The sequence below is a fragment of the Scyliorhinus canicula genome, chromosome 6 (genome assembly GCF_902713615.1).
Source record: "Scyliorhinus canicula chromosome 6, sScyCan1.1, whole genome shotgun sequence".
Lineage (NCBI taxonomy): Eukaryota > Metazoa > Chordata > Chondrichthyes > Carcharhiniformes > Scyliorhinidae > Scyliorhinus > Scyliorhinus canicula.
The window spans coordinates 2,118,636-2,134,660 of record NC_052151.1 but is presented as its reverse complement, the minus strand read 5'-3'; the positions used below and the strand labels follow the sequence as shown (position 1 = coordinate 2,134,660).

The window sequence follows — 16,025 nt, the reverse complement described above, 5'->3', positions numbered from 1 at the left end:
TAGCCTTTATCAGTAGGGGGATTGAGTTTCGGAGCCACGAGGTCATGCTGCAGCTGTACAAAACTCTGGTGCGGCCGCACCTGGAGTACTGCGTGCAGTTCTGGTCACCACATTATAGGAAGAATGTGGAAGCTTTGGCAAGGGCTCAGAGGAGATTTACTAGGATGTTGCCTGGTATGGAGGGAAGGTCTTACGAGGAAAGGCTCAGGGACTTGAGGTTGTTTTCGTTAGAGAGGAGAAGGCTGAGAGGTGACTTAATAGAGACATATAAGATAGTCAGAGGGTTAGATAGGGTGGACAGTGAGAGTCTTTTTCCTTGGATGGTGATGACCAACACGAGGGGACATACCTTTAAATTGAGGGGTGGTAGATATGAAATGAAAATGAATGAAAATCGCTTATTGTCACGAGTAGGCTTCAATGAAGTTACTGTGAAAAGCCCCTAGTCGCCACATTCCGGCGCCTGTCCGGGGAGGCTGGTACGGGAATCGAACCGTTTTGCTGGCCTGCTTTAAAAGCCAACGATTTAGCCGAGTGAGCTAAACCAGCCCCTGGACAGATGTCAGAGGCAGTTTCTTTACTCAGAGAGTAGTAGGGGTGTGGAACGCCCTGCCTGCAACAGTAGTAGACTCGCCAACTTTAAGGGCATTTAAGTGGTCACTGGATAGACATATGGATGAAAATGGAATAGTGTAGGTCAGATAGGCTTCAGATGGTTTCACAGGTCGGCGCAACATCGAGGGCCGAAGGGCCCGTACTGCGCTGTAATGTTCTATGTTCTATGGTAGGCAAAGTAATGGAGAGGGTACTGAGGGATAGGATTTCTGAGCATCTGGAAAGACACTGCTTGATTTGGGATTGTCAGCACGGATTTATGTGGGGTAGGTCTTGCCTCACAAGTCTAGTTGAATTATTTGAGGAGGTGACCAAGCACGTGGATGAAAGTAAATCAGTAGATGTGGTGTACATGGATTTTAGTAAGGCATTTGATAAGGTTCCCCATGCGAGGCTTATGCAGAAAGTAAGGAGGCATGGGATAGTGGGAAATTTGGCCAGTTGGATAACGAACTGGCTAACCGATAGAAGACAGAGAGTGGTGGTGGATGGCAAATATTCAGCCTGGAGCCCAGTTACCAGTGGCGTACCGCAGGGATCAGTTCTGGGTCCTCTGCTGTTTGTGATTTTCATAAATGACTTGGATGAGGGAGTTGAAGTGTGGGTCAGTAAAATTGCAGATGATACGAAGATTGGTGGAGTTGTGGATAGTGAGGAGGGCTGTTGTCGGCTGCAAAGAGACATTGATAGGATGCAGAGCTGGGCTGAGAAGTGGCAGATGGAGTTTAACCATGACAAGTGTGAGGTTGTCCATTTTGGAAGGACAAAAATGAATGTGGAATACAGGGTTAACGGTAGGGTTCTTGGCCATGTGGAGTAGCAGAGAGATCTTGGGGTCTATGTTTATAGATCTTTGAAAGTTACCACTCAAGTGGTTAGAGCTGTGAAGAAGGCCTCTGGTGTGCTAGCGTTCATTAGCAGAGGGATTGAATTTAAGAGCTGTGAGGTGATGATGCAGCTGTACAAAACCTTGGTAAGGCCACATTTGGAGTACTGTGTGCAGTCTGGTCACCTCATTTTAGGATGTGGAAGCTTTGGAAAAGGTGCCAAGGTGATTTACCAGGATGTTGCCTGGAATGGAGAGTAGGTCTTACAAGGAAAGGTTGAGGGTGCTAGGCCTTTTCTCATTAGAGCGGAGAAGGATGAGGGGCGACTTGATAGAGGTTTATAAGATGATCAGGGGAATAGATAGAGTAGACAGTCAGAGACTTTTTCCCCGGGTGGAACAAACCATTACAAGGGGACATAAATTGAAGGTGAATGGTGGAAGATATAGGGGGGATGTCAGAGGGAGGTTCTTTACCCAGAGAGTAGTGGGGCATGGAGTGCACTGCCTGTGGAAGTTGAGTCAGAAACATTAGGGACCTCCGAGCGGCTATTGGATAGGTACATGGATTAGGGTAGAATAATGGGGTGTAGATTAATTTGTTCTTAATCTAGGACAAAAGTTTGGCACAACACGGTGGGCCGAAGGGCCTGTTCTGTGCTATATTGTTCTGTGTTCTATGTTCTAATCTATTCTGGGGGGGTCAGTTCTGCTTCCATATCGATTATCGGATGGAAGTGATGTTCAACACCGGCCTCTTGTTGCTTTTGCCTGTCCAGTCACGGTGGCAGCCCGAGGTCCCTCTGCTACTGCACTCTCTTTAGAACTGTGCCATTTAGTCTGCATTGACTCTCTCCACCCTTTCTGTAAAATGCATCACCTCACATTTCTCTGTGTTAAACTCTATCTGCCACTTGCCTGCCCATTTGGCCAGCTTCTCGATGATCTTACTCCAGCTGTGGACTAACTGACTGGTGCAGGCCGCTCAATGGGCTGAATGGTCAACCCCTGTCCCTGTTGTCCTGGCAACCAACTTTCCAAACACGATTTGTCAGGAGGATAAAAATTAAATTCCTCTGTTCTTAATTCTGTTGCAGGGCTTTTGACACGAATGTTGATGAACAGGAAACTGAAGAACGTGTGATTCAATTACTGAAGGATTTGGAACAAGACAACCGACCCTTCAATAGCACATTTTTTGGCATCGTTTATTATAGCACACATGGGCTAATGTCAACAGGTTTTATGAAGACAGGATAATGAAGGTTTTCTGGAAGGTTCTGTACCTTTCAAGGCATCAAACAGTGAGATGTGCTTAACTCTTCTTGAAAACTGTTTAATTTCCATTGGGTTTAATCTGGAATACTGAGCATAGTTTTAATTTCCTTACCTCATGGCTGATCTTCGACCTTAACTCCACCTTCCCACACTGTCCCTCGAGTGTGTAATCTGTCTAATAAACAGGGAATGTACTCCCACTAAACTCGGATCATCCACCCTTAACTAAGGAGCCCAAATATCATCACATCATATTCTACCTGCCATGTTCTTCACCACTCACTGAACCAACCAAATGTGGAGCAAACACGTGATTGTCCACCCACACGTTAACCGTACATGTGACTCCAGCCCTGATATATTTGACTGTCTCTGAGTCCCGCCTGCTCTATTTCCCATTAATATTGTTTATAATTAGGTCTCCCTTCAACGTCTCAAATTCATTGCTGAACATGTCTCCACACTGCACAGATACAGGGCAAAACTCAATAGTACCGGGTGCTGGGCCCTCTATTGGGGAACGGGGATTAATCACTGCACTAATTTGCTTTTTCTGTCATCTTGCTTTCAATGAATTGGGAAACTGAGACTGAGATGGTCCTAGAGTCAGATATAGTTCCAGAATGTTCTATCTTCACACAGCGATAGAATATATTCATATTTATCCATCATACTGACCAGAATGTTTCAAGTTGATGTGAAAAGAGTTGGGATTTGTTACAGAGCACAGAGTATTGAAGCTGTTCAATGTGAAATTATGGAGTGATCAGATGTGGGACTGTTCCTGGGCTCTCTCACTCGGAGTTAGTTCCAGATGGAATGATTTAATTACAAGGGAATGTTTAAACTGTAAAGCGACAGTGTGATCACCATTTGTAAAATAATGAGATTTTCATCACATCATCTGGAAGATTTTGCTTCAATGTTTGAATAGTTCTGTGTCCTGTGCTGTGAAATATAATGGGAATGGACCAGATAACAGACTGTGTGGTATAGATACTGGGCACTGTAGGAAGAACACGTCACTCACTGGACAAACCTGCTAATGGACACAACATCCTGTGTGGGCAGTAAAATATTCCCTTTTCCTGCCAGTCCTGAGAATCAAACACTGGATATTGTGGTGGGGATGATTAAAAAGGTTGTTTCTCAATCGGGTTTGGTCTGACTCAGATCAGTCCAAGTTCAGGAAACAGATGGGCCCAGATCAGGAAAGTGAAAGTGGCAGTTTTGTGACCCAGGTGTGGGCTGTTTAGCATAGGGCTAAATCGCTGGCTTTGAAAGCAGACCACGCAGGCCAGCAGCACGGTTCGATTCCCGTACCAGCCTCTCTGAACAGGCGCCGGAATGTGGCGACTAGGGGCTTTTCACAGTAACTTCATTTGAAGCCTACTCGTGACAATAAGCGATTTTCATTTCATTTTCATTTTAATTTCATTTAATTTAATTTTCAACTAGTCCTTAAACCGGAGAAGAATCCCAGTCTAAAATTAGAATCCAGTGACTGAAGATGGAATAAAGTTTCCATTCAGATCTCCTCAAACCCATCTGGTGAACGGGTGCAATGAGAATAATCTCTCCCTCAATGTCAACAAAACGAAGGAGATTGTCATCGACTTCAGGAAGCGTAATGGAGAACATGCCCCTGTCTACATCAATGGGAACCAAGTAGAAAGGGTCGAGAGCTTCAAGTTCTTAGGTGTCCAGATCACCAACAGCCTGTCCTGGTCCCCCCCATGCCGACACTATAGTTACCAATGACTCTACTTTCTCAGAAGGCTAAGGACATTTAGAATGTCAGCTATGACCCTCACCAACTTCTGCAGATGCACCACAGAATGCATTCTTTCTGCTTGTATCACACTTTGGGATGGATCCTGCTCTGCCAAAGACCGCAGGAAACTACGAGACGTTGTGAATGTAGCCCAGTCCATCACGCAAACCAGCCTGCCATCCATTGACTCTGTCTATAATTCCCGCTGCCTCAGAAAGGCAGCCAGAATAATTAAGGACCCCAGGCACACTCTCTCCCACCTCCTTCCGTCAGGAAAAAGACACCAAAGTTTGAGGTCACGTACCAACCGACTCAAGAACAGCTTCTTCCCTACTGCCATCAGGCTTTTGAATGGACCCACCTCGTATTAAGTTGATCTTTTCTCTACACCTTGCTATAACTGTAACATTATATTCTGCAGTCTCTCCTTCCTTCCCTATGTACGGTATGCATTGAAAAGAAAAAAAAGAAAAGAAAATCGCTTATTGTCACAAGTAGGCTTCAATGAAGTTAATGTGAAAAGCCCCTAGTCGCCACATTCCGGCGCCTGTCCGGGGAGGCTGGTACGGGAATCGAACCGTGGTGCTGGCCTGCTTGGTCTGCTTTAAAAGCCAGCGATTTAGCTCAGTGAGCTAAACCAGCCCCTACAAACCAGCATTGTTTGTACAGCATGCAAGAAACAATACATTTCACTGTATACTAATACATGTGACAATAATAAATCAAATCAAATCAAAGGCTGACTTTGGGAATATCGACAGACTGAATCTGTGATTGAGAAAATGATGGATTCAGATCTGACTCCTGTTAGCAAGTTAGCCATTCACAGGTTTGTGTGGTGCAGTAAATAATCCATCATCTTCTAGTCTTTGTTTGTCTTTTGTTTTTCAAACTGCTGGGAATGAATTCTCACTGTGAAATAAAGAGGCTGATGCATTTACACATTTTGTCTCGTGTTAGATTCTTCCTCACAAATCAATCTGGGTCAATGATCACATCACTACTTTCACATCAGATAAACTCTCCACATTTCAGTGAAATGATTCTGTTAAGATGTTGAGATGTAAAATTAAAGAATGAGAAAGAATGAAGAGATGGAGAGTAATTTATTGGGAGATGTGACACTTGGAGAGCGAGCTCCATATTGGTCAGGTGACAGCTCACACCGCGTGCAGTCCGATACGTCAACCTGTCAAACTCCACTCTGAGCAGTGTTTCTAACTCTGTCAATGGGATATCACTGGAGAGATAGAGACTGACACTCAACAATTCATGGATCAGTCATCGATCTGGTGTTGGGAATTCTTTTTCTGTTTAGAAAATCTCCCCAATCTGGGTGGGTCGGGGAGGAATTTAATTTGAGATCTGGTTCATAGAATCCCGACATAGAAACATACAGAGATACAGGAGGAGGCCATTCAGCCCTTCTAGCCTGCTCTGCTAATCATTTTGGCCTCAACTACTTTCTGTGGGAGTGAATTCCACAGATTCCCCGCTCTCTGGGTGAAGACATTTCTCCCCACCTCAGTCCTAAAAGGTTTACCCCTTATCCTCAAACTATGACCCCGAGTTCTGGGACTTCCCCACCATCGGGAACATTCTTTCTGAATCTGTCTAATCCTGTTAGAATTTTGTAAGTTTCGATGAGATCCCCTCTCACTCTTCGAAACTCCAATGAATATAATCCTAACCGATTTAGTCTCTCCTCATCTGACAGTCCTACCATCCATGGAATCAGCCTGGTAATCCTTTGCTGTACTCCCTCCATAGCAAGAACATCCTTCCTCAGATAAGGACACCAAAACTGGGCACAATACTCCAGGAGTGGCCTCACCAATGCCCAACACAATTGAAGTGAAACATCTCTATTCCGAGACTCAAATCCTCTCGGTATGAAGGACAAAATGTCAGCTGTCTAGCTGCTGTTGTATAAAGAGTCAAAAGTTCTGCTCCTTCTCACAAACACCTTTAGTTTCCTTTCACACACTTCTGTCCAAAAACTCTATCATCACATCAAATGCCTGAAGATTCTTTACATATCAGTGTCAATTATTGGATACTTAACATAAATGAGACACGAGAATGACGCGGCCGGCCGGCTCCAACCCGCGCATGCGCGGCTGACGTCACTACGGCTGACAGCTCGAACCCGTGCATGCGCGGTGGCCGTCTTTCCCCTCGGCCGCCCCGCAAGACGAGGCGGCTTGAACTTGCGGGGCGGCGGAGGGGAAATAGTGCGTCCGATTGAGACGCTGGCCCGACGATCGGTGGGCACCGATCGTGGACCTGTTCCCTCCCGAGCACAGTCATGGTGCTCTTTCCCCTGTACACCCCCCACAAGAGAATCGCAGGGAGCACCAGGGGGGCATGAATTTTGTCGGGGGGGGGGCCCTCCCGCGATTCTCCCACGCCGCGTGGGGAGCGGAGAATCGCGCCCTAAAGCTTTCCATTTGAAGGCCGTGTTTTTTTCCCAAATCGCTTTTTCTGCAGCAAAGCAATTGTCAAAGTTCCAAGTGCCAAGTGCCACCTAATGGCCAGATATCGTTCCCTAATTTATTGTTTAAAGCAGCTGACAATCTACAGAAATTATGTTCTTGAGAAGGGGTTTCTGATCACATAAAGAACAGAGGAGAATTGCCCCCAGTCTTGTCTAAAGTTTGTCCCATAACGTCAGTGTATTATGCCCCTGGCAAAAAATGTTTCACACAAAAGTCCTTTTTGCAAAATCACCTCACAGGGCCCCTGACCCAAGGTAAACCTGTATAAACCTGATGTGGATTTGAAAACAAGAGCAGGAGGTCTCTGACCTAAGATTAACCACAATCTGACCCTAAATACCCTACTCACAGTCACATTTAGATTCGAGAACCGTCACCTGTTAGTTTCCTCCGTCAGGGACGAGGGGTGGCTTCACAGATCCCAGAGAGAGAGCGAGATCAAAGTGAATCTTACCTTGTGCCAGCGTCCGTCTCTTCCCTCCGGGTCGTGGCTCGATCACTTCTTCAGTCCCCCACGGAATTCACTCAGGGTATTGGTTTTTGCTTCGCAGCGTCAAATGTAGAAGCCAATATTTTTCCCGCTTCTGGACTGTGGTAGAAAGATTCAACAACGCCCGTTATGGAAAAATAACAAGACTTTATTTACGAAAGACTGCATGCAGTAAAGGCTGAAAGTTGAGGTCAGAGAGCAGTTACTATCACTGCTGATTCCTTCCTACGTTGGCGCTTTCACAGAGAATCAGCTCAGTATTTATACATTATCAGAATCAGGATTACGTGGCTACAGCTTGGTCAGGAATTCGCTCAGAAGTACAAACATAAGCAATATCATAAAACACGCTTCACCTTGCTGACCTTCCAGGACTCTTTGTCTCATCACTCAGACCATTATTTTGTCCTTTGATTGAATATTAAAAAGTCAGAGGAGACTTGTTCTTTCCTGACCTTATCTTGTATTTAGACTGCTTTGGGTTATGGCGAGTTAGTCTTATCAGAATTTGCGGAGGTCAGGCATTTTGGAACAGCTTGACCTTCTCTGATCGTATTCATGTTTTGAGTCATGCAAAATCAGTTTCTCTTACATTGTACCAAGTAATTGACCAGTTTTCCCAACATGCCATTACTTATTTTGTACAACATCACAACTGTAGCGTGGTAGACTGTCATAGTCTTCTTGATGTTCACTTCACGTGGACCCCACTCTCTGTGTGGAGTCGGGGACCCTTCGCGGTGCGTGGACCCCACTCTCTGTGTGGGGTCGGGGACCCTTCGCGGTGCGTGGACCCCACTCTCTGTGTGGAGGCTGGGACCCTTCGCGGTGCGTGGACCCCACTCTCTGTGTGGAGTCGGGGACGCTTCGCGGTGCGTGGACCCCAATCTCTGTGTGGAGTCGGAGACCCTTCGCGGTGCGTGGACCCCACTCTCTGTGTGGAGTAGGGGACCATTCGCGGTGTGTGGACCCCAATCTCTGTGTGGAGGCTGGGACACTTCGCGGTGCGTGGACCCCACTCTCTGTGTGGAGGCTGGGACCCTTCGCGGTGCGTGGACCCCACTCTCTGTGTGGAGGCTGGGACCCTTCGCGGTGCGTGGACCCCACTCTCTGTGTGGAGTCAGGGACCCTTCGCGGTGCGTGGACCCCACTCTCTGTGTGGGGTTGGGGACCCTTCGCTGTGCGTGGAACCCACTCTCTGTGTGGAGGCTGGGACCCTTCGCGGTGCATGGACCCCACTCTCTGTGTGGGGCCGGGGACCCTTCGCGGTGCGTGGACCCCACTCTCTGTGTGGAGGCTGGGACCCTTCGTGGTGGGTGGACCCCACTCTCTGTGTGGAGTCGGGGACCCTTCGCGGGGCGTGGACCCCACTCTCTGTGTGGAGGCTGGGACCCTTCGCGGTGCGTGGACCCCACTCTCTGTGTGGGGTCGGGGACCCTTCGCGGTGCGTGGACCCCACTCTCTGTGTGGGGTCGGGGGCCCTTCGCGGTGCGTGGACCCCACTCTCTGTGTGGAGTCGGGGACCCTTCGCGGGGCGTGGACCCCACTCTCTGTGTGGAGGCTGGGACCCTTCGCGGTGCGTGGACCCCACTCTCTGTGTGGAGGCTGGGACCCTTCGCGGTGCGTGGACCCCACTCTCTGTGTGGAGTCGGAGACTCTTCGCGGTGCGTGGACCCCACTCTCTGTGTGGAGTTGTGGACCCTTCGCGGTGCGTGGACCCCACTCTCTGTGTGGAGGCTGGGACCCTTCGCGGTGCGTGGGCCCCACTCTCTGTGTGGGGCCGGGACCCTTCGCGGTGCGTGGACCCCACTCTCTGTGTGGGGCCGGGGACCCTTCGCGGTGTGTGGACCCCACTCTCTGTGTGGAGGCTGGGACCCTTCGCGGTGCGTGGACCCCACTCTCTGTGTGGAGTCGGAGACTCTTCGCGGTGCGTGGACCCCACTCTCTGTGTGGAGGCTGGGACCCTTCGCGGTGCGTGGACCCCACTCTCTGTGTGGGGCCGGGGATCCTTCGCGGTGCGTGGACCCCACTCTCTGTGTGGAGTCGGGGACCCTTCACGGTGCGCGGACCCCACTCTCTGTGTGGAGGCTGGGACCCTTCGCGGTGCGTGGACCCCCACTCTCTGTGTGGAGGCTGGGACCCTTCGCGGTGCGTGGACCCCACTCTCTGTGTGGAGGCTGGGACCCTTTGCGGTGCGTGGACCCCACTCTCTGTGTGGAGTCGGGGACCCTTCGCGGGGCGTGGACCCCACTCTCTGTGTGGAGTTGGGGACCCTTCGCGGTGCGTGGACCCCACTCTCTGTGTGGGGTCGGTGACCCTTCACGGTGCGCGGACCCCACTCTCTGTGTGGAGGCTGGGACCCTTCGCGGTGCGTGGACCCCACTCTCTGTGTGGAGGCTGGGACCCTTCGCGGTGCGTGGACCCCACTCTCTGTGTGGGGCCGGGGACCCTTCGCGGTGCGTGGACCCCACTCTCTGTGTGGGGCCGGGGACCCTTCGCGGTGCGTGGACCCCACTCTCTGTGTGGAGGCTGGGACCCTTCGCTGTGCGTGGACCCCACTCTCTGTGTGGAGGCTGGGACCCTTCGCGGTGCGTGGACCCCACTCTCTGTGTGGAGTTGGGGACCCTTCGCGGTGCGTGGACCCCACTCTCTGTGTGGAGGCTGGGACCCTTCGCGGTGCGTGGACCCCACTCTCTGTGTGGGGGCTGGGACCCTTCGCGGTGCGTGGACCCCACTCTCTGTGTGGGGCCGGGGACCCTTCGCGGTGCGTGGACCCCACTCTCTGTGTGGAGGCTGGGACACTTCGCGGTGCGTGGACCCCACTCTCTGTGTGGAGTCGGGGACCCTTCCCGGTGCGTGGACCCCACTCTCTGTGTGGAGTTGGGGACCCTTCGCGGTGCGTGGACCCCACTCTCTGTGTGGGGTCGGGGACCCTTCGCGGTGCGTGGACCCCACTCTCTGTGTGGAGGCTGGGACCCTTCGCGGTGCGTGGACCCCACTCTCTGGTGTGGAGTCGGGGACCCTTCGCGGGGCGTGGACCCCACTCTCTGTGTGGAGGCTGGGACCCTTCGCGGTGCGTGGACCCCACTATCTGTGTGGAGATGGGGACCCTTCGCGGTGCGTGGACCCCACTCTCTGTGTGGAGGATGGGACCCTTCACGGTGCGTGGGCCCCACTCTCTGTGTGGGGCCGGGGACCCTTCGCGGTGCGTGGACCCCACTCTCTGTGTGGAGTCGGAGACTCTTCGCGGTGCGTGGACCCCACTCTCTGTGTGGAGGCTGGGACCCTTCGCGGTGCGTGGACCCCACTCTCTGTGTGGAGTCGGGGACCCTTCGCGGTGTTTGGACCCCACTCTCTGTGTGGAGGCTGGGACCCTTCACGGTGCGTGGGCCCCACTCTCTGTGTTGAGGCTGGGACCCTTCGCGGTGCGTGGACCCCAATCTCTGTGTGGAGGCTGGGACCCTTCGCGGTGCGTGGACCCCAATCTCTGTGTGGAGGCTGGGACCCTTCGCGGTGCGGGGACCCCACTCTCTGTGTGGGGTCGGGGACCCTTCGCGGTGCGTGGACCCCACTCTCTGTGTGGAGGCTGGGACCCTTCGCGGTGCGTGGGCCCCACTCTCTGTGTGGGGTCGGGGACCCTTCGCGGTGCGTGGACCCCACTCTCTGTGTGGGGTCGGGGACCCTTCGCGGTGCGTGGACCCCACTCTCTGTGTGGAGTCGGGGACCCTTCGCGGTGCGTGGACCCCACTCTCTGTGTGGAGTCGGGGACCCTTCGCGGTGTTTGGACCCCACTCTCTGTGTGGAGGCTGGGACCCTTCACGGTGCGTGGGCCCACTCTCTGTGTTGAGGCTGGGACCCTTCGCGGTGCGTGGACCCCAATCTCTGTGTGGAGGCTGGGACCCTTCGCGGTGCGTGGACCCCAATCTCTGTGTGGAGGCTGGGACCCTTCGCGGTGCGGGGACCCCACTCTCTGTGTGGGGTCGGGGACCCTTCGCGGTGCGTGGACCCCACTCTCTGTGTGGAGGCTGGGACCCTTCGCGGTGCGTGGGCCCCACTCTCTGTGTGGGGTCGGGGACCCTTCGCGGTGCGTGGACCCCACTCTCTGTGTGGGGTCGGGGACCCTTCGCGGTGCGTGGACCCCACTCTCTGTGTGGAGTCGGGGACCCTTCGCGGTGCGTGGACCCCACTCTCTGTGTGGGGTCGGGGACCCTTCGCGGTGCGTGGACCCCACTCTCTGTGTGGGGTCGGGGACCCTTCGCGGTGCGTGGACCCCACTCTCTGTGTGGAGGCTGGGACCCTTCGCGGTGCGTGGACCCCACTCTCTGTGTGGAGGCTGGGACCCTTCACGGTGCGTGGACCCCACTCTCTGTGTGGAGTCGGGAACCCTTCGCGGTGCGTGGACCCCACTCTCTGTGTGGAGTCAGGGACCCTTCGCGGTGCGTGGGCCCCACTCTCTGTGTGGAGGCTGGGACCCTTCGCGGTGCGTGGATCCCACTCTCTGTGTGGGGTCGGGGACCCTTCGCGGTGTGTGGACCCCACTCTCTGTGTGGAGGCTGGGACCCTTCGCGGTGCGTGGACCCACTCTCTGTGTGGAGTCGGAGATCCTTCGCTGTGCGTGGACCCCTCTCTCTGTGTGGGGTCGGGGACCCTTCGCGGTGCGTGGACCCCACTCTCTGTGTGGAGTCGGGGACCCTTCGCGGTGTGTGGACCCCACTCTCTGTGTGGAGGCTGGGACCCTTCGCGGTGCGTGGACCCCACTCTCTGTGTGGGGCCGGGGACCCTTCGCGGTGCGTGGACCCACACTCTCTGTGTGGGCCGGGGACCCTTCGCGGTGCGCGGACCCCACTCTCTGTGTGGAGTCAGGGACCCTTCGCGGTGCGTGGACCCCACTCTCTGTGTGGGGTCAGGGACCCTTCGCGGTGCGTGGACCCCACTCTCTGTGTGGGGTCGGGGACCCTTCGCGGTGCGTGGACCCCACTCTCTGTGTGGGGTCGGGGACCCTTCGCGGTGCGTGGACCCCACTCTCTGTGTGGGGCCGGGGACCCTTCGCGGTGCGTGGACCCCACTCTCTGTGTGGAGTCGGGGACCCTTCGCGGTGCGTGGACCCCACTCTCTGTGTGGGGCCTGGGACCCTTTGCGGTGCGTGGACCCCACTCTCTGTGTGGAGTCGGGGACCCTTCGCGGTGCGTGGACCCCACTCTCTGTGTGGAGGCTGGGACCCTTCGCGGTGCGTGGACCCCACTCTCTGTGTGGAGGCTGGAACCCTTGGCGGTGCGTGGACCCCACTCTCTGTGTGGAGGCTGGGACCCTTCGCGGTGCGTGGGCCCCACTCTCTGTGTGGAGTCGGGGACCCTTCGCGGGGCGTGGACCCCACTCTCTGTGTGGGGTCGGGGACCCTTCGCGGTGCGTGGACCCCACTCTCTGTGTGGAGGCTGGGACCCTTCGCGGTGCGTGGGCCCCACTCTCTGTGTGGAGGCTGGGACCCTTTGCGGTGCGTGGACCCCACTCTCTGTGTGGAGGCTGGGACCCTTCGCGGTGCGTGGACCCCACTCTCTGTGTGGAGGCTGGGACCCTTCGCGCTGCGTGGACCCCACTCTCTGTGTGGAGTCGGGGACCCTTCGCGGTGCGTGGACCCAACTCTCTGTGTGGGGTCGGGGACCCTTCGCGGTGCGTGGACCCCACTCTCTGTGTGGAGGCTGGGACCCTTTGCGGTGCGTGGACCCCACTCTCTGTGTGGGGTCGGGGACCCTTCGCGGTGCGTGGACCCCACTCTCTGTGTGGAGGCTGGGACCCTTCGCGGTGCGTGGACCCCACTCTCTGTGTGGAGTCGGGACCCTTCGCGGGGCGTGGGCCCCACTCTCTGTGTGTGGAGGCTGGGACCCTTCGCGGTGCGTGGACCCCACTCTCTGTGTGGAGATGGGGACCCTTCGCTGTGCGTGGACCCCACTCTCTGTGTGGAGGCTGGAACCCTTCGTGGTGCATGGACCCCACTCTCTGTGTGGGGCCGGGGACCCTTCGCGGTGCGTGGACCCCACTCTCTGTGTGGAGTCGGAGACTCTTCGCGGTGCGTGGACCCCACTCTCTGTGTGGAGGCTGGGACCCTTCGCGGTGCGTGGACCCCACTCTCTGTGTGGAGTCGGGGACCCTTCGCGGTGTTTGGACCCCACTCTCTGTGTGGAGGCTGGGACCCTTCGCGGTGCGTGGACCCCACTCTCTGTGTTGAGGCTGGGACCCTTCGCGGTGCGTGGACCCCAATCTCTGTGTGGAGGCTGGGACCCTTCGCGGTGCGTGGACCCCAATCTCTGTGTGGAGGCTGGGACCCTTCGCGGTGCGGGGACCCCACTCTCTGTGTGGGGTCGGGGACCCTTCGCGGTGCGTGGACCCCACTCTCTGTGTGGAGGCTGGGACCCTTCGCGGTGCGTGGGCCCCACTCTCTGTGTGGGGTCGGGGACCCTTCGCGGTGCGTGGACCCCACTCTCTGTGTGGGGTCGGGGACCCTTCGCGGTGCGTGGACCCCACTCTCTGTGTGGAGTCGGGGACCCTTCGCGGTGCGTGGACCCCACTCTCTGTGTGGGGTCGGGGACCCTTCGCGGTGCGTGGACCCCACTCTCTGTGTGGGGTCGGGGACCCTTCGCGGTGCGTGGACCCCACTCTCTGTGTGGAGGCTGGGACCCTTCGCGGTGCGTGGACCCCACTCTCTGTGTGGAGGCTGGGACCCTTCCCGGTGCGTGGACCCCACTCTCTGTGTGGAGTCGGGAACCCTTCGCGGTGCGTGGACCCCACTCTCTGTGTGGAGTCAGGGGACCCTTCGCGGTGCGTGGGCCCCACTCTCTGTGTGGAGGCTGGGACCCTTCGCGGTGCGTGGATCCCACTCTCTGTGTGGGGTCGGGGACCCTTCGCGGTGTGTGGACCCCACTCTCTGTGTGGAGGCTGGGACCCTTCGCGGTGCGTGGACCCCACTCTCTGTGTGGAGTCGGAGATCCTTCGCTGTGCGTGGACCCCATCTCTCTGTGTGGGGTCGGGGACCCTTCGCGGTGCGTGGACCCCACTCTCTGTGTGGAGTCGGGGACCCTTCGCGGTGCGTGGACCCCACTCTCTGTGTGGAGGCTGGGACCCTTCGCGGTGCGTGGACCCCACTCTCTGTGTGGGGCCGGGGACCCTTCGCGGTGCGTGGACCCCACTCTCTGTGTGGGGCCGGGGACCCTTCGCGGTGCGTGGACCCCACTCTCTGTGTGGAGTCAGGGACCCTTCGCGGTGCGTGGACCCCACTCTCTGTGTGGGGTCAGGGACCCTTCGCGGTGCGTGGACCCCACTCTCTGTGTGGGGTCGGGGACCCTTCGCGGTGCGTGGACCCACTCTCTGTGTGGGGTCGGGGACCCTTCGCGGTGCGTGGACCCCACTCTCTGTGTGGGGCCGGGGACCCTTCGCGGTGCGTGGACCCCACTCTCTGTGTGGAGTCGGGGACCCTTCGCGGTGCGTGGACCCCACTCTCTGTGTGGAGGCCTGGGACGCTTCGCGGTGCGTGGACCCCACTCTCTGTGTGGAGTCGGAGGACCTTCGCGGGTGCGTGGACCCCACTCTCTGTGTGGAGGCGGGGACCCTTCGCGGTGCGTGGACCCCACTCTCTGTGTGGAGGCTGGGACCCTTCGCGGTGCGTGGACCCCCACTCTCTGTTGTGGAGGCTGGGACCCTTCGCGGTGCGTGGCCCCACTCTCTGTGTGGAGTCGGGGACCCTTCGCGGGGCGGGACCCCACTCTCTGTGTGGAGGTCTGGGACCCTTCGCGGTGCGTGGACCCCACTCTCTGTGTGGAGTCTGGGACCCTTCGCGGTGCGTGGCCCCACTCTCTGTGTGGAGGCTGGGACCCTTCGCGGTGCGTGGACCCCACTCTCTGTGTGGAGCTGGGACCCTTCGCGGTGCGTGGACCCCACTCTCTGTGTGAGGCTGGGACCCTTCGCGGCTGCGTGGACCCCACTCTCTGTGTGGAGGTCGGGGACCCTTCGCGGTGCGTGGACCCACTCTCTGTGGTGGAGTCGGGGACCCTTCGCGGTGCGTGGACCCCACTCTCTGTGTGGAGGGTCGGGGACCCTTCGCGGTGCGTGGACCCCACTCTCTGTGTGGGGTCGGGACCCTTCGCGGTGCGTGGACACCCACTCTCTGTGTGGGGTCCGGGGACCCTTCGCGGTGCGTGGACCCCACTCTCTGTGTGGAGGCTGGGACCCTTCGCGGTGCGTGGACCCCACTCTCTGTGTGGAGTCGGGGACCCTTCGCGGTGCGTGGACCCCACTCTCTGTGTGGAGGCTGGGACCCTTCGCGGTGCGTGGACCCCACTCTCTGTGTGGAGTCGGGGACCCTTCGCGGTGCGTGGACCCCACTCTCTGTGTGGAGGCTGGGACCCTTCGCGGTGCGTGGACCCCACTCTCTGTGTGGGGTCGGGGACCCTTCGCGGTGCGTGGACCCCACTCTCTGTGTGGAGGCTGGGACCCTTCGCGGTGCGTGGACCCCACTCTCTGTGTGTGGTGCTGGAACCTTCGCGGTGCGTGGAC

General features: G+C 56.5%; 1 protein-coding gene across 1 annotated transcript in view; it reads left to right on the top strand.

Moving 5' to 3' along the window:
• LOC119966912 overlaps window positions 1–16,025 on the top strand; it is a 55,974-nt gene that overhangs the window by 35,410 nt on the left and 4,539 nt on the right. Inside the window, exon 4 of the mRNA XM_038798870.1 lies at window positions 2,539–2,673. Within this exon, the coding sequence (XP_038654798.1) occupies window positions 2,539–2,673 (135 nt within the window). The remainder of the gene's footprint in view (window positions 1–2,538; window positions 2,674–16,025) is intronic.